At 42.6% G+C, this 18,485-nt stretch overlaps 1 protein-coding gene across 2 annotated transcripts in view; it reads left to right on the forward strand.

The window, feature by feature from the left end:
* Positions 1-18,485, forward strand: part of LOC138515803 (broad substrate specificity ATP-binding cassette transporter ABCG2-like) — a 570,220-nt gene that overhangs the window by 328,625 nt on the left and 223,110 nt on the right. For both annotated transcript variants that reach the window (XM_069630538.1, XM_069630539.1), the window contains exon 9: positions 11,427-11,674. In XM_069630538.1, the coding sequence (XP_069486639.1) occupies positions 11,427-11,674 (248 nt within the window). The remainder of the gene's footprint in view (positions 1-11,426; positions 11,675-18,485) is intronic.

The raw sequence follows: 18,485 nt of genomic DNA on the forward strand, positions 1-18,485 counted from the left end.
TTCTGGCGTTGAGGCAGAGGTCATTGGAAGTGCATCAGGACTGGATGGCAGATAGGAATGATGGCGAAGCTAGGGAGAGGGTCAGAGGGAAGTTTGAAAAAGAGATGTGCGTCATCAGCGTAACACTGAAATTTAGGGGAGAAGGTGGATATGAGGTGTGCAAGTGGGGCAAGATAGGTGATTAAAAGCCAGGGGGAGACGTTGGAGCCCTAGGGTACACTGCAGGTGGAGATAGAAGTGGGGGAGCAGAGGGAGCCCAGAATAACCTGGGATGTGCAGTCATTGAGGAAGGAGGTCAGCCAGTCCAGTGCCCGCTCCAAGATACCTATGCTGTCGTGGAGCTGTTTTACGAGGATGCAGTGGTTGACTGTATTAAATGCAGAGGAAAGATCAAGTAGCATGAGAACAGCAGGAGAGATGGAATGAAGAGATACGAGCAGTTCCTCACGGGTGTTCAGAAGAGCAGTTTCCCTGCCTCTGAATGCTCGGAGGAATCCAAATTGATGGTTGTGGATGCAACCAACAAGTTCAGTGTGCTGGGTGAGTTTGGTGAAGACCAGCTTCTCCAAATGTTTCCCAAGGAAGGGGGTGATAGATGCGGGGTGGTAGATGGCTGGACAAGCAGGGTCTGCTGAAGGTTTTTTCAGGACGGGTCGCACAAGGAGTGCTTGAGGGAGGAGATCCAGTAGCAAGGGTTGTTGCAGAAGTCAGCAAGTGCAGGGGCAAGAGAACCAATGTTGTCCTTAATGGTCCTGGAGGAGCAGGGGGGAACCTATTTGGAGGAGACATTCATGGGGCGGACAACTCTGGTGACCTCATCAGGTGTGATGGGAGAGAAGGAGGACAGAAAGGCAGAGGGAAGATGGGAGGCTGCAGGAGGCAGGGGGCTGGGGAAAGGAGAGGAGGAGTGGGACACAAGGGTACTGGGGAAGTCCTGAGATTTTGCAGTGAAGTGTGTGGCTAATGCATTGCAGAGGGCCTGGGAGGGAAGAGGTGAGGAGGAGACTGTGGAAGGGTTGGCTAGGTCCCTGCAGATTTAATAGTTCAGCCGTGTTGTTGAATGCACTAGAGACACGAGCCTGGATGGCCCTTTGCTTGGTGTGGATGGAGAGTCTGTATTGTCTTTGGAGCAGGCGACAGGCCAGTTTGTCAGAGGATGAGCCTGAAGTCTGCCACTTCCGTTCCGCAGCTCTGCACCTGCGTTTCAAAGATGCAAGTTCGGAGTCGTACCAGGTGTTCCGCTCAGAGGCATGTTTCAGGCGATTCCTCATGACTGGGGCAAGAATGTCAAGGGTGTTGGTAATGGCCAGATGGATGTTGCTGAGAGCAGTGTCAGACAGAGTCTGTAGCGAAGGTAGATGCAAAGGCAATAACTGATACTAGTTTCATCAAACAGATGTCCGTGAACAAGGTTGGCAGGGCTGGGGGAGATGCTGTCAGGGGGCAGAGCGGACCCAGGTGAGAAGGGAGGAGGGAGTGGTCTGACCACGAGAGGGGTGGAGAGTGGAAGATCGGTGTGGAAGAAAGCGTCAAGTGTGTCCAGCCCTGTGGGTGGGACCAGAAGGGATAATGGAGAGGGAGAGCGAGGAGCAGAGGTCACGGAAGAGAGTAGATGCCGTGGATGAAGAGTCAAGGTGGATGTTGAAATCACCTACAAAAAGGAGTTTAGAGGTGGTAGTGAGGAGAGTGGAGGAGAAATCCGCCCATTCAGAGAGGAACATGGTAGTAGAGCCAGGTTGCCTGTAGATAGTGACAGTGGTCAGAGAGGATGTGGGAGAGACAACCAGCTTGCAGACCAAGCTCTCAAAGTAAGAGTAAGGCTGGGTGGGGTATTAGAGAAGAAGGGACCCACTCAGGGAAGATCAGAGCAACCTCACCGCCAGCATGGTTAGCGCAAGGCCTGGAGATGATCTTGTAGCATTTAGGGAGAAGGGAGTCAAAAGCAGTGACTGAGCTGGCCTTGAACCACGTCTCGGTAAGAGCAATGATATCGAGGTCAAGGTCTTCAAGGAGACAGATGTCGTCTGAGTGTTTCATGGCAGAGCGAGCATTAAGCATGGCTAGAAGCAAGAGGTCTCCACCTTTGAAGGTTTTCCGAGGATGGGTACAGGATCGTGGTACACCAGTCAGAGGAGTTGGGGGGCAGAAAGAGTGGAAGAAGGAGTAGCAGGTGTAGGAATGAAGTTGATGAGGGATGCTAGACACCGGTCAAAGAGGAGGAGGTTGGGTTGGGGACCCTGAACCAGGGTGGTGCCAGTGTGGTAGACATTAATGATAAACCTGGATGATGCAAAGCACTCCAAGAGGACTTCCCATTTAGTGCCACCATTAATGGGTAAAGATGTGAGGGGAGAGAGAGCAGAGATGAGATGAGAAGTCCATAGATCAGGAGAAGGGACAGAGAAGCGGATATCTGTGAAGATATATCAGTGTGTTTTTTATGAGAGTTTGAGTTTTCATGATGTTAAGTAAAAACAGATTCGGGGTCGTGCCTACTCCTTTTACAAAACCATATTAGAAGATGTCAGACCGTCCCAAAGACTCCACCCATGTTGCAAGACCCTCCAAAATTATTGAGGCAAACATTGCGCCCGCAACATCAAATAGGGCAATAGATTTTAGAATTAGTCTTATTGCCATTGTTTTAAATTGGAGCGATAATGGCCGTCTTCCATAATGGGGGCACCTGTCTTAATTTCACCACTAGCCTAAATGATGATGCAGCAAATCTGCCCATAGTTCTAGTTCTTTTTTCATCATGGCATGCGTAAGTGCTCAAGAGCCACTTACTTTTTTTTATAAGGGCTATGATGTCCTGCTTTTCTATGAGAAAAAGGCCTGTCTTCAACTATGGGTCTCTTTTATTTCTGTTACTTTGTTACGAGCACTAAAAAGATTGGAGAAACGGGAAAACCACAACTCCTCTGATACCGCGTTTGGAGAGTGGATTGTGAAGTTTCTAGGGAGGCAATTAGTTGCCACATTTCACCCATTCGTCGTTTGGCCATATTTTCCAACATAGGGCCTCATTCGAGTTTGGAGGAAGCCATGGTGCTATTAGCACATGGCTGCCCCCAAAACCAGGTCCGGGTCCGGTATGGTTGAATGGGGACTTACCGGGACATTCCGACCTGTGTGGATCCGGTAAGTCCCCATTCAACCAACCATTTCCAATTGAGCACCCATAGGGCTCAAATGGGAAGGAGGAAGGTGCTAATTATGGGCCCGCAAATAGCAGGCCCGTTATTAGTGCCCTGGTCCCTTAGCGGGACCCGTAAAGGACGTGTGGTCAGACCACACGTCCTTTGCGGGTCCCGCTAAGGGAACTCGGAATTGGGCGGTAAGGGTTTACTGGCATCGGGTTCCTTACCGGTGACCGTTAACCCTTACCGCCCAACTCAGAATGAGGCCCATAGTCTGTTGAAGCATGATGGCTCTATACAACCGTACCTAATTCCTGTATTGCTGCTTTTTTTCTTAATTTCAACGTCACTTTCTAATCCCACATTAGCTTTTATTTGATTAATTTCTATTTTAAGCATTTATTGTAAATTAAAGATATGCTTTGGTTGGAACGCCTGCATAGGACCTCGATTTCAGACCTCTGTTTTGTCTACGAGAATAGTGGAGTGTTCAAGTAACTCTGAGGTAATTGTGCCACTCAGATTTCTTATGTAGTCATTTTATATCTTTCTATGAATACGTTGCTCTTTTTAGCTCGCATTCTCAATAGGTTTCCACTGTGCGTACGCTTTACCTGGTTTCCATAATACAATTCATGGGGCTTTTTAAGCTTCCCCAAGTCATTTTTAATATATTATGATTGTTATCAGAGGATGTAATAGACTCAAACTTAATTACCAGGTGTAGTGCATTTCTTGAAATAAATATGTCCAGGATTTCCGATTGAGAACCCTTATGCTAGGTCAGACGCCATGGCAAATCACCTTCCATCTGCCCATTAAGTATTTGGAAGTTGTAAGGTTGGTTTCCTTTACCCATTTTACTCCTCTTGCCACTGTATGTTTTGAGAAATAACTCTCTTCCTTCAGGATCTTTTCCTTTTTGTCAAGGCAGGTCATATTTAAATCCCCACAGATTAGAATGATCAGATTTTCCTAGTTTGCGTAGCACTCATCAAACAACTCCATTACACACTCCACAAATTCAGTATCCCATAGCCCTACCGGATTCCAATATAGGTTGAAAATTACATATCAGGTCATTCCATAATACTCGGGTTGTTCAAATTTAGTGTTACCATCTGAATATAAGGAATAGGGTTGCTCACATCTACTAATTATATTCCTACACTGCATCTAAGAGCTACCAAAAGGCCCAGCACTGGTCGTCTTCTCTGCTCTTTTACTGCTGACTTAAGGTAAATAGGATATCCATCTAAACTCAGGGCTGCGCACAACCATGTCTCTTGGAGATAGAGTATATCAAAAACCTTAAATTTAAACTGGCCATTACAAAACAGGTGGGTGAAACCTCTCGCATTCCAAAAGCCTATTGTTATGGATCTAGGGTTTGTTAGTGTTTAGTTATTTCCCTTTTTTATCCAATGCCAAGGCTTTAGCAGGTGAAACCCATGGGCCCTCCTCAGTATTATAAAGCATCCTTCCCTTCTGCATTACAATTTTCCTTTCAAGACTTCTCTGCCCTCTGAAGGTTCTACTAAACGGAGGTCGTGAATAGGAGAATAAATGTAACATCTCCTCTCCTGTTAACAAGGCCTCCTCTCGAAATACTGTAACTAGCCCTTTCCGAATTCTTTTTTTTTTTTAAATTGTTATCCTAGTTATAATTCTACCCCATATCCCTCCGGTTGATTTTCCAGCTTGTGAGCATCCCTAGGTTGCCTCAGTTAAATCAGAGACTAAGGGAAGCAAACATGGTGCTGCTTCCAGTAACGTTTGATTAATCAAGATTGAGTTTAGATGGATCAATACTCTGCGGAGGCTGTTCTCACATAAAAACTCAACCAATGCAATATCATGTGAACCAATTTCTCTCAGTTTAGGAATGTGGTGCAATATCATTTGAACCAATAGCTCTCAACGTAGGAATGTGGTGTAAGTGTCTGGCGACATTGGCAAGATTCATAATTAACTCATTGTCTTTATGGAGCACTCTTTCCAACAACATGCATTTATCTAGGTCGATTTTACAGCCTGGTATCGACGGTTCCCATTCATCCACCCAACCATCCAAGAATATTCTCTCAGGTTTTTCTTCAATCTTCTCTTTGTTCGCGACCTTATGTTTCTTATCAGACACTAATCTTTTTTGTTCTAATGTTACAAAATTGTCGGATGATTTTAGCTCATTTGTCAATAGTAGGCCCTCAGTGTTTCGATAGAAATGTGGTTTATATTGGAATTCCGGTGTTATTGGGTTGCAAATTACTACTTGATCCAAGGATCTTTGACGTGGAACGATGGGTTCATCCTCGACTGAATACACAGACCCATTCATTAGTTCCTCCATGATTTCAACTTGCAAATTTGTTGTTCTTTCTTTGGTAGTTGGAGCTTGGGTTTCATTTAGCATCTCCAGTGCTAATTCCATTTGGGCGCTACCACCGGAGTCTTTTGGTGGTTCTTTAGAGCGCTTGGGTGTTTCTTTGTGATAGATCGAATGTCTAAACGTTGTAGGAATTTCTTGGAGTCATTAGGTTAGTTTTCGTTTACTCGACCTTTTTGGTCCTTGTTTCTTTCTCTTCCTAAGTGAAAAGATAAAATCTCTTTGAGCAGCCATATTGCAGTATTTGGGCATTTAGGCTCTTGTTCATTCATGTGCTCCTGATCACCGAAGGAGCCACAACTATAACAATTACTACATCTGCGTCTACTTCAATGTGTGGTACCATACCAGTTGGGTTTGTCCACTCAGTAACAATTAATTATTTTGTTTAACAATAGTGTGGGAGCTACTCTACTGACAACAAACATTGGTTAAATACCCTGTTCTATGGAATTTCGTCTGCTCAAGGGGGTCTACAACCACATTTTAGCTCACTGCACCCTTCACAGAAAAGAAATAACTATTTAAAATCAATCTGGACCCAACCACAAGGACAGCCCAACACCGGAATGCTAAGCAATTCTCCTCTGAAGAAGAGTACCATCAACAACCCTAGACATGTGTTTCAGCTTTGTTAGGCCTCCACAGTGAGGTGAAGCTGAGCCTCTCTAAGGCACGGTGAGCAAGGGGTCCACGTCTGGATTACCCTGGGTTACTTGGGATTAAACTCCAAATTTGACAAATTAAACAATAGTGTGGGAGCCCCTCTACTGAGAGAGAACATGGGTACAATGCCCTGTTCTATGGAATTTCTTCCACTCAGGAGTGTCTACAACCGCATTTTAGCTCACTTACCCTTCACAGAGAAGATATAACTATTTGCATATCAGTCTAGTCCCACCCACAAGGGCAGTCCAGCACTGACAGGCTAGGTAATTCTCATTTGAAGTACCATCAACATCCCCAGACAAGGCCCAACAAGGCTGACAACACGTGTCTAGGGTTGCTGTTGGTACTCTTTTTCAGAGAATTGCCTAGAATTCCGGTGAGTTGACTACCCAGGTGGGTGGGACCAGACTTATATGCAAATGGTAATTTCTCCTCTGTGAGTTGTACAGCGAGATAAAACGTGGTTGTAGACCCACCCAATTGGGAACCTACCCATTGAACAGGCTATTTGGCTGTGTTCGTTCTCAGTAGAGGGGCTCTCACACCGTTGTTGATATATTATTTTTTTAATCAAAGTTTGCATGTAAATATTGTGGCAGATGGCTGCCAATGACGACCTCACAAATCATGTAAGATTCACAACAACCTTTATTTTCCTCTGGCTACAGACTAATTGAACCCATCTTTTCTAATAAAGTCTCATGTTTTTTTTCAGTCACTTTCTCTTAGCTGACCTTTGCTGTGCCTTCCTATAAAGACTCTACTTCTCATCCTTTTTCTAGTGACTGTTTCTTACCTGCCTCGGCCTTTGGCTAGCTATTTTCATTGGGGTTTGAGGCTTCATGTAATTGACAGAAAACTCTTTTTAAAAGGCTAATAGCTAACACAGGTAGCAGCTCAAATCTTCAGATGTACAAATAATGGAAGGTACGTTATCTAAAGTTACTCTTTCCACTTCTATCACATTATCAAAAACGTCTCTTTTTTTATATAACAAACCATTCTACAGACAAAAGAAACACGGACGTAAATCCTGATCAGACTTCAAAATCTCAGTTATCAACTTATAAACAGCTTTATTATCAACTTAGGAAATTGAAATACAAAGGGTTTTTAATTTGTACTTTCTGCAAAATTTGAAATGACAGTGAATCTACAATTGTTTTTCTGGAAGGTTAACTGAAATATTTTCATGAAATGCAACCTGCAAGTTTGTCAAAAAATGTTCCTTAGAGATAATTCATACCAACGCGCCAATTTAACCTATTGCACACGCATCAAAAGAATTACAGGTTTTGTTACTTCAGACTGAGGTTGGTTTGTTATGTTTTGACAAAAAAAGCTACATATAACTATTTCAGAAGACGAACATTCGAATTGTAGCTTCTCACATTCTCTGTCTCCTTAAAAACAATCCTTCCCTGCCCATCCACACTCCATTCAGACATGAGTGGCTAGCAGGGTCTTGGCCACCCTCACATAACTTTAATGGCTGAAATGCAGACACATAAAAGCACCTCCTACTACTGCCAAATCTGGACTTGGGCGCTCCAAGGGCATTCAGCCAACAGCACCTTGGGACCATAATTATGGTGAAAGGTGCCCTGCAAATGACAAGAAAGAAAATGTAAGGAAGTAAGTTTGTTGTTATAAATCCGGTTTATAAGGATGAGGGACTTAGTTATTCAAAATGTTAAAGATTACAATCTCTAGAAAACCAAAGAAATCTCCAATGTCAGAAATGTGATTAAAGTATTGTGACGGGTTTGATTGAATTGGTATTTCAAACGTTTTAGATATTGAAGGCAACAAACTGTTTTCTCCCAGTTGTACTACACTGCCTGCTGTTTTACACTACACTGCATGTACACAAATGTCTGATAAAACCACCCAGCAGATGTGTAGTCATATTTGTAGTCACACAAAGTAATGATGAGGTGGAACTCTTCTCAGTGTGGATAGTTACTTTTCTCAAATAATTAATTGTTTACAACAAATCAACTTTAGGCGGTACCACAGATTTTTTGTTATTCAAATTAATCAAATTGAGAGAAATGTATCAAATGCAATACAAAATTGTTAGATAAAACAATCTTAAATACAAACATGCCTCAACTGGAAGCTTTTGAACATGTGTCTCAAGCTTTCAACGTGCAACCAATTTTGCACGTCAACTTCTATTTCCTCTTGCAGCTATTGAATTGTTTTACTTCGGAATAATGTTTTGCTTTACAATCAACTTTTTTTCAATCAAGAGGTATTTTGGTGGGGACTAAATATGCCCCAAGACTTGTGAATGTATTAATTAAATGCTGAGGGACATCATGCATCTTTAATGAGTAAATGGGGTGCTAAAATTCATGTGATTAGGAGATTACATGTTCATATTATTGGAAGTGACAGCAGCATTTTTTACAATTTGTGACACAGATTTATCAACCACATCCTATTTTCAAGTTCACAGTGACTAAAACGGGGGTATATTTTTTGGATCCCACAGGATAATTGAAGGAAGAGAAATTAATCTCAAACTTTTAAAAAACAATGACCATCATTGATTTTTATGATAGTTTTCACCATTTAAAATCCTCAAACGTGATTCCTTTTTCTCAAATGTCCAGAATTTTCAAGCTGGATTTAGGTTGAAGTTATAGGGAGAGGCTACCCTTTTACACGATACTGAACGAATCTATTGAAGCACTTTCCAGAAAGTAAATTCAAGGAAGGCACTGGGAAAAAAAATGATTTGTATTGAAATATTGTTCAGTTAGCTGATTAAGTCCATCAAATCAGTAATTCTAAAATCAGACAATTCTTCAAAAAGATAACCAATTAGCTGCAATCTTTTCTTCAAAACTAATATTTGCACTAAAAATGAATATTTATTTGTGCAAATGTCATAAGTACACAGTATAAACAACCAATAATCACAGCCATTAAAAAAGGAACTTTCACATGCCTAATGCATAGCTGCTGTAATAATGTGATAAACGGAGCTATTGTTATTACTTCCAAAATCAGGAAAACAAATTCATTTATAGTTGTTTGCACTATGTGCAACAGAATTCATAATATATTTGATTAAATGTCCCTGTTGAATAGTCCCCCTAGTCTTCTCCGAAGGTGTTATTGCTATTAGCACCCCAAGTTTTTTATCCAGGGTGCTGATAGCAATCATTTTGTTTAAATGAACGGGGCACTCCCTTGTGTCATCCCGTTCATTCAAACATATACTTACCTAAGATTGCCACCATGAAAATGGAAGGCTGCGCTCCTCTTCAATTTCCATTGAGGCCTGGGACACTGAGTGCAGAGGCAGTGGTGCCGCTGCCAAATCAAGAAGTTAAGTGGGGTAATTTCTCTAAAATGTTGGTACATTGTAATGGTTGTACATTGAGTAATTGATCAAATTTTGAAGGGTCAATATTTGTCAATTGTTTGTTACCATAGATTTTCTAAGTCACCTTACTAACCACCATACACAAAGGATGATTATGATTTGTTTAATGAAACCATATTTGTTATGTTACTGTGTGGATTTATGCAATTGGAACTTCTAATAAATGTACCTGAAAAGACTAGGTTGAATAATATCACTCTAAAAACAGAGATAATTTCATTAAATTCCATTTGACTTTGTTTTTAGAGGAGCGTCAACCTGTTGGGAATTCTTTTCATAACAGATATAATTAGTTTGCCTGTTGTTTGTAGGCTCAATCCCAGAAAGGGGCAGCCCTCTTTCTCTTTTAAGCAACTAGTTCCTGTGATTAGCAATTGATAGGCACAGCCCCAAACAAATCTGACAACCAACCCTTTATTGTTGTAAGTGGGGTAGTGGGTGGGGAGAGAACGGAGCAGAGACCGGTGGGAAGGGGTTGGTGGGCAGAAGAGGGTGGGGCGGGCGTGAGCAGCCTTTTAGTTGCTCAGAACACAGGCTTATACTGTGAGGTTCAGCCCTGTTGTCAGAAATCTGATTGGCTGGTTCCTGCATCCCAAGTGCTAATTTATGGGTATCACACGTGGCCTCGTCCCTGGTCCACCCAGAAATATGCACTGAAGCCAAGAGAGCGTGCAGTGTAGACAGATGGTGTACACTGCAGATAAAAGGTTGCGTGTGTGTGTTTGTTTTGTTTTTTTATTTGATTGGTTTTGAATCAAAACAATACCACTCAAACGCTCAGCCCACTCCCTTTAGTATCCACATGTACACATGTTGTTTGATAGAGTGTCCTGGGTCCTGCTGGAAAAAAAGGTGCCCAATCTTTTATGAAAGACATCTAATGCAAAATCAGCCTGCATAAGGACAGGGATAAGCTCAGCAAAACTGCTTAAGTGTTCCCAAAAATGGGCCTATAAGTATCGGGTAAGTTACACAATTCTTTGTAATTGTTTCAGCACTTGGGCATTTGATTTGAATACCTGCCAGATGATGCTAGTACCTTAGTCATTTGATGACAATACCTAGCAACAGTTTCGAGTTTGTAAGCATTTAATGGCAAAAATGGACAATGGCATGAGTACACGTGCATTTGATGGCAATGCAGGCCAAACGCTTTGACATTTTGGCATTTGAAGCCGGCAACTGGTATATTTGTACAAATCAGGGGCATATGATGGCAACACATTGTACTCGTCTGTACCTATCATATGATATCAGCATCTGGAATATGACAATGTTGTGAGTAGCTGGATTTATGCTAACCTTGCCTGGATGTATTGCAAATGTTTGGGCTTTTGTTGCCAGACATGGCAATGGTGTGATTGGCTATTGTTTGGATGTCCATATCGGGCAATTTAATTGGTGCCTGTCCTTTGATGGCAAAGCGTGGCAGTCTTGTAAGAACCAAGCCATAGGATTGCAATATTTTGTATAGGATTGCAATACATGTTAAATGATGAGTACCTGAGCCTATCATGACAATATCCAAGAAATGATGGTTGCGTGTACGCATATGATGGAAATTGTTGCCAAATGACCATACACAAGCAAAAACCATTTGCTTTGCCAGAGCTTATTCTATTTCCGTTAACAATGTTTTAGATGGTTTTGAGTGTTGACAACCATTTTAATGCATTATGTCCATAGACTTGTCATGGGTTAAATATGGGTGATATTGTATGTCAATACGTGCTCTGTAAAGCACTTTGGATTAAGGCGCTATATAAATAACACATCATTATCACTGACCTTCCATTCTTTTGTAACTTATTTTTTCTACCATCCAAAGATGCTATGGAAGTGAAAAACTCTGACGACCGGTCGGTGGTTGAGAAATTATCAGAGCTATACAGCCGCACTAGCTTCTGCCAAGAAACCAAAGCCAAATTGGAAAGGATGTCAACCAAGGAAAAAGTGAAGACCAACATATTTACCAGACAGATAACGTACAACACGTCGTTCTTTTACCAGATAAAGTGGGTGTCCAAGCGCACCATCATGAACCTGATGAGGAACCCTCAGGCCTCAGTAGCTCAGGTAACGTTGCTAAACCTTTCTCTTGATCTGTTCGTTCTGTTCCTTTAGCCGTTGTGTTCCTTCAAGCTCAAGTCGAGGGTACACGCGGGAAGACGGAGTCCACCCACTTTTTTCAGAGGGTGGACTCCGTCCCCCCCCCCCCCCCCGCTAAAATGAGAAACATTGGATGTCCTCTTTGAATTTATGAATTAAAGCCGATCTCGCGGATCAAACCACAGTCGTCAGGTTTGTAGTCTGGACACTTCACCACAGCACTATATAACCTAACGAAGAATAACAAACCACTAAATCTAACCTGTCCCATTTCAGAAGTCCCAGGGAAAATTTTAGTATTGGTTCTTGGAGTTTAAAACATGCGCACCTTTTTAACGTTTATTTATTTATTTTTATTTTTTTGGAAGTAAATAATCTCTTTGGTTTTGTGTGTGTTGATTTTATGAAAGGCAAATGCCATTCGTCCTGTGCAAATTGGGTGATTATGCAAAGCCAATTTAATGAAATGTGCCTATTTCACCTTGATATGCTCATTTTTGGCAACGTCACATCCAGTGCATTTGTTGATGAGTCCGCCCACTTTAATTGTAATTCATACACATGGACTGCCAGAATTCTTTCCAAATTCCTGATGAGCGTAAGCTCGCCTGGCCTAAAAAAAGAGACGCTCAGCGTGAAGAATGAGAACGATACGCAGCAAAGGGTCATCAAAAGGAATGGGCCTATAAGAGTTGAAAGTGGGTTTACTTTGCCAAAAAGGTGAAGGCCATGGACCGTGGAAAAGATGATGATGAAGCATGGGTATTAAACACTGGAATAGGATGTGGAGTAAACAAATCATTGTATTGGTTTACAAAGTTATTTGACCAAAATCACCAGATTTCAAACAGACAAACTGTAATAAAGGAGCACGTACATGCAAATACTAATAATAAAAATGCACACTGATGCTGTTTAAAATGGTAAAAATATTAACAGCATCAAGTGATAACAAGCAAACAATAAATAATAACAAGTGAGTTCAGACAATCAAGCTCATTTTATATAAAATTGTAATTTGATGGCGGGTACCTGTTACGTTTGCACTCGGGCATAGCCTGGTCCATACCTCCAAATTTGGGTCATTTGCACTCCACCATGCAAATGGGTAAACGCTGCCTACCGTGCTCGCATGGCAGGCAGCGTTTACAATTAAATGCTGCCTGCCACGTTTGCATGGTAGTCGTCGTTTAATGTTACACGCCGCCTGCCATTCAAGTAGGGAGGGCAGCGTGCATAATGGATGTCTATGGAGTCGGCCTGCTTTATGCCGGTGCATGAGGCCCGACGGTCTCCATAGGAATCCCCAGCATTTGCACTGGCTTTAAAATACATTGCAGCGCAAATGCTTTGGCATTTGTATGGCCGAGAGGAAGGGAGCCGGCAGAATCGCAAGTCGCGTTCCGCCCCCCCTCTCTGTCATGCAAATGGGTGAAAGTGAACCGTACCGTAAAAAAAATGCATAAAAGGCTCATGTGAAATGAGCCCCGATACAGAATTAATTCACTTAAGGTGAAATACCTTCCAAACAAGAGGCACTCATTGGCTAAAAGGTCAGTTTGGTCATCTTGCATAGCTTGAACTCGAAAGAGACAGAAGAAAAAGAAGTGACCATTCACAGCTCACGCCTGCAGGTTAACATCTAAACTGAAGGCTTCGGACTTGAATGATAACAACCCTATCGATACAACCAGGCCCTCAGAATAAACTGACTGACTGACTTCGAAGCAGATCGAATAGTTTTCGGTTTGCCTACAAAGGTCATATGCCAGCACTAGTAATCTAGTAGCGCGACTTCTAAAAAATAAATCACAGTGTCAAAGAACCGACGTGTGGATGAGTGCAAAAGTCCCGCTTCCAGCTCCCCCTCTGACCTGAAACAGAACCCCAGCCTGGGGAGGCTGTGGGCACTGGTACCCCTCTCCAAAAGAGCACGATCCTTTTGAATGAAGCAACAATTGGCCCCCTAAAAGTCTCCCGGAACGTAATTGAGTCTCCCGACCTAAGAACATCATAGAACACACCAACGCATGAATAAAACACGCTAAAGCCCAGCTGCCTGGTACTCCTCTCACCCATCTCGGAAGAACGAGTATCGGGCCTGGGGATCGAATTTCTCCCCAACAAAGGCCACACACACCCCCTCACCACACGTTCATAAAGCAGAATTCATGTCATTCATCCCACATTTCGATAACGAGCATAATATTAGATTTCCGAAAGGCATGCAAATGTTGAGAATGAGGCCAGTATCCCTGGGTAAATAATATGGCCATCTCGGATACCTGCCCATGCCAATGCTGTCTGCTAGCGCAGCTGGCATGGATTTAGACATTCGGCGGGAGTGTTCATAGCGCCACCGATAGCACCGTTGGGATCCAAGTAACCACTCTCTCCAAGCCCCCCAAACAAATCATCGGTCTCTGTGCAACGGGGCAGCACCAGCGTCAGCAGCCAACCTGCTGCTCCATTCAGGGTGCAACTCTTCCATTCGTGTGCCACTCCCTCCCAGACAGCACTACTTAAAGCGGTTGGAATTCCACACAACACATAAGGCACTATACACTGGGAACAGTACAAGAATGTATTTCATCTTGTGGGTTTTATCTAAAATTACTTCCAACGCAAAAAGCTACCAACATAAGCACTGAACAGGCCTGTGTAAAAACACGTACAGTGAATATACATGAACAAGAAAGACTCCTGAGTTCTATAAATCAGAAGCGGAAAGTTCATAATTTTACGGCAAGGTCCTCTCCCATGGACTCCCCCGCATGCCCCCCCCAAACCCCACCTCCTCTGCACCCCCCCCCCCGAATCTCCCCGCTCCAGAAGCCGCGAACCACCATGCGTACGAGAGCCAGTAATGTCTGAGCATGCAGGTGGCGAAGTCAGTCCCTGCCGGGCCCCTTCCTTCCCAGCTGTTGTGCTGTGACCCTCCTGAGGTGTAGCCAGGAGCAGCGCTAGTCACGTGGTCGAGGGGAAACCCAAGTCACGTGCTGTGGGAGGAATAAAGATTGGCCCGGAACTACGTCGGTCCAGAGCCAGAGCTCGTATGATGTGGTTGCATTGATTTATTTAGCGCCTGAATGCCTAAAGCCGCACAGGCATACGTAGTCCTACCCTGCCACTTTGTACCGGAGATCGTGGGTAGGTGAAACAGAACACCTCCCACTTGTATTACCCTTTTAAGGGGATGTGTCCCTCCCTCGTGTATTGCCCTTTTAAGGTGGGCCATGAGTGTGTCATGCCGTAAACTAATAAAAGGAGCCCCTGAAGGCACGTGCATCAGAATGGCTGCAGACTCCAAGATGGAATGTCTTGAGTCTGGGTCTTATTGAAGCCTTCAGGCCCATATGGTGTGAGCACGGGCCTGCAGGCCATGTGGCCAGGGTCCGCATGTGCTGGGCAAGGTCCGCCCTGCCCCCATCCAAGCCTGGGTGCCCCCTGGCAACCTCCTGAGGCACTGGGCCTCTGTGGTGCTGGTGTCATAACACCCACAGAGGGTCGGCTTGATGCCAATGGCCGGCCCCCCAACACCAGCCACAGAATTGGTTTTCAACAGGAGCCGAGCACACTGCGAGTCAGCGCAGGCTTACCTAGCGGGGAGGGGTGGGGCTTCAATGTTTCCTCTAATTATTTTTCTCTAAGTGTGGACATGATTTTTCTTTGTGCGCACATTATTTTACATGTGCACAACTGATTAACGATGTAAGCCACTTTTTGAGCATGCATAGTTAGTGAGATACCATCCCTAAAGAGTTTGGAAGGCAATTTTCCTTTCCCAACCTCTGCAATTCTTTACAAATCAGTGTAAAAGTAGCATTGTACAACTCTTTTTCTGATAATAGAGGCAAAATAAAAATTATTTTATATGTGATTATAAGGAGAGTTCATCAACCAGTCCAAGACTTCAAGACTATTAACAAAAGAACTCCTGTGCAGAGAGAAAACAAGTATGCACAAAAAAAGCTTTGCTTGCTCAGGATAAACAATAGGTTTAGTCGTGGCTATTCATTTGTCAGCATTGCTCAGAGATAATATAGAAAGTGCTTAATGCCACTGGGAAACAACTCATGTTTATGACAGAAAAAAAGTATAGCTAATCACTGATGTGATTGTCAAAAATTCAGACGTTATGCAATTTTTGCTAATTGAATAATTGTAACTGAAAGGAATTTGTCAGAAAACATGGCAATAAGAGTTCATGTGCCACTTTAATTGAGTAATTCAAGGGCCAGGAGAAAATGCCTCTCGTCATTTGTGTAAGGACGATAATTGCATCAGAATAACTGCACCACAGAATATGATGATCAGAATTCCTGGGCCTCTGCTCACTATCCACATTATGTTGGTCTGTGAGTTGTGACAACATTTACTCAAAACCAGTCTTACAGCAAGGAGGCATATACACCATCCATTTTACTCCCTATAAACAAGGAAGTGTGGCCAACAAAAACAGGAAGCCATGAACATATATGAATCTACCCCTGCTTCTACCCACAAAGTTCCACTGATATCTTTTTTAATCAATGACCAGCAGAGCAGTGGCATTGGTAGAAACTCAAATAATATTACTGCCCAATCTCAAGAAGAATTTTAAGGGGAAGAACATATTTTAAAAAGCTTGAAATATCGCTACTGGAAAAGCCAACTCCTTTCTTACTCCCTGAAAAATCTTTTGATTCCAAGTATGGCGTAAAATCGTATACAAACCCTGCTTGTAACCCCGACATAGGAAGTGAAATTACAGGGCACATAACACAACTTATAGTTTTGCCCACCCTTGTTTTCATCACAGACTAGACAAAAAATCAACAAGAGCCTGACTGAGGTTTCTTCTGGTGCCCTGTCAAAGAACATTGCATACATTTGCCCTTTCAACAGTAGCAGTGCTCACAGGTACAACATACTGAGTACCTTCTTCTTTAAGTAGGTACTCCTCCTCTGTAATTCACTGTTATCAGCTGAACAAGCTGCAGAGGGATGCTAGAGGCAATACATGCAAACCCATGACTATATTGAAAAGCCCTCAGCAGTTGAGCATAGACCGAAAGAGACAGTGTCATTTCCTAGACTGTTAATATAGTTTCCTATTCTTTAGAACAAACATTTCATTCACTGTACTGTACTGCCAAAACATCTGATTTGGTTTTTGAAAGTTTATGATTTGTTCTTCACCCCAAAGGAGTTGTCTCCTGTTCCTTTTAACCCGTTCCCCTCCCCCGCTCCTGTATTAACCTCACATATTAGTTGACAGGGCTCTTTAAAAAGTGAGGGATTGTAGCAGTAAAACACTAACTGGGAGATGTGCATACCTACAATACTTTGCAAGCATATCCAATGTATAGCCCCACAACATACCCCACCTTTCAATATTTGGGTTTGATTATACACGTGATCAGTGAAACCATTTTTGTATAGCAGCGTGTGGACATATCTTTTGTTAAGGTCTATGCTCCATGGAACTCTGAACATTTTAAAAGGCTGCAGATTGTGTGAAAAACATTCTAGTTATCTGATTAGTGTTGCCCTAATTTTAAATATGAATAATACCAATTATCCCTTGCAGGCCAAGTAAATTATATTGCAATGTTGCTCTCCTCTTATGGGGTAATGTTAGCAGTGCTAAATAGGAGACGCTGACCATGACATTTGCCTACTCAAAATCCTTACAGGGCAAATTAATATTCGAGTTTTATAATGCGTTAACTTGCAAGTGGGGCTTTTCAAAGTGCTTGTGTGACATATGTACAAAGAGTAGGAAGCATGGGGTGTGGTTACACATCCTAGTAGACTGTTTACTTACATTCAGTATCCAATATTTGAGCTGAAACTTGGGTTACATAGTGTGGGTAATGCTTTTGCTAAGGCACCATGAGTAACATAAATTCTTTTGCGTGAATGTCATTCATTTTATAACAAACATAAACCAAGACTATTTATTTGTTTTTATTTGTGTATAATCTTTTTAGATTTTTACAAAGCGTTTTTTTTTTCGTCATTACGAAGTAGATGGACTGTTTGGTCGTCTAGACTGTGCGGGGAGATCTGGGACACCTTCTAGCTAATGGATACAAATTCGCGTTGGCATCAAAGGAGGTTGGTCTTTTCCATGGCGATGATTAGAAGTTTAGCTGTCGGAATTAACCATCTAGTACGAGCTCCTGTGATTAGACGGTTCCACCACGTATCTTCATCGTCCACGAAAGAGTTTATGCGCAGAGGGCCAGAGAAGGCGTCCCTTTCTTGTGCAATCGCCGGGCAGGCCATCAGTAGATGTCTTGTAGTTTCTATTGTTTCAGAATTTTTGCAGAGTCAACAAGTTTTTTCTAAGACTATTATCTGAGTCTGGTAAACGTTTGCAGAGCTAAGGTAGGCATAGTCAGAGTTGTCTGGTTATATCTAAATGGGGCCTTCGGTGGAGGTCGAGTAATGTGGTAGAATGAAGTATAGGAGGCATCTGTGGGGAGGGAAGATCATTTGGTTAATGTGTGCAGGCATATCTTAGTTATATGTTCTGTTCATACAGCCACTTTTTCATATTAGTTTTTAACCTCTTGCCGGTATATTCTGTTTTCAGGGTTTTTAGGTTTTCAAGGTCAAGATCGTATAGTAGGGCAATGTAAATAGGTTAGACCAGAATATGAAGAATAGTTAGTATAATTTATCTTCATTTTGAGAAAAAGCAAATGCAAGGTAGTTGCTGTGGCTTGTCCCTTATTACATCTTTATAAACAGGTGGGAATTGTCTGTGTGCACTGCTAAAATTCTTCTG

The sequence above is a fragment of the Ambystoma mexicanum genome, chromosome 6q, assembly GCF_040938575.1.
Source record: "Ambystoma mexicanum isolate Mex_15411 chromosome 6q, UKY_AmexF1_1, whole genome shotgun sequence".
In the NCBI taxonomy this organism is placed as follows: domain Eukaryota; kingdom Metazoa; phylum Chordata; class Amphibia; order Caudata; family Ambystomatidae; genus Ambystoma; species Ambystoma mexicanum.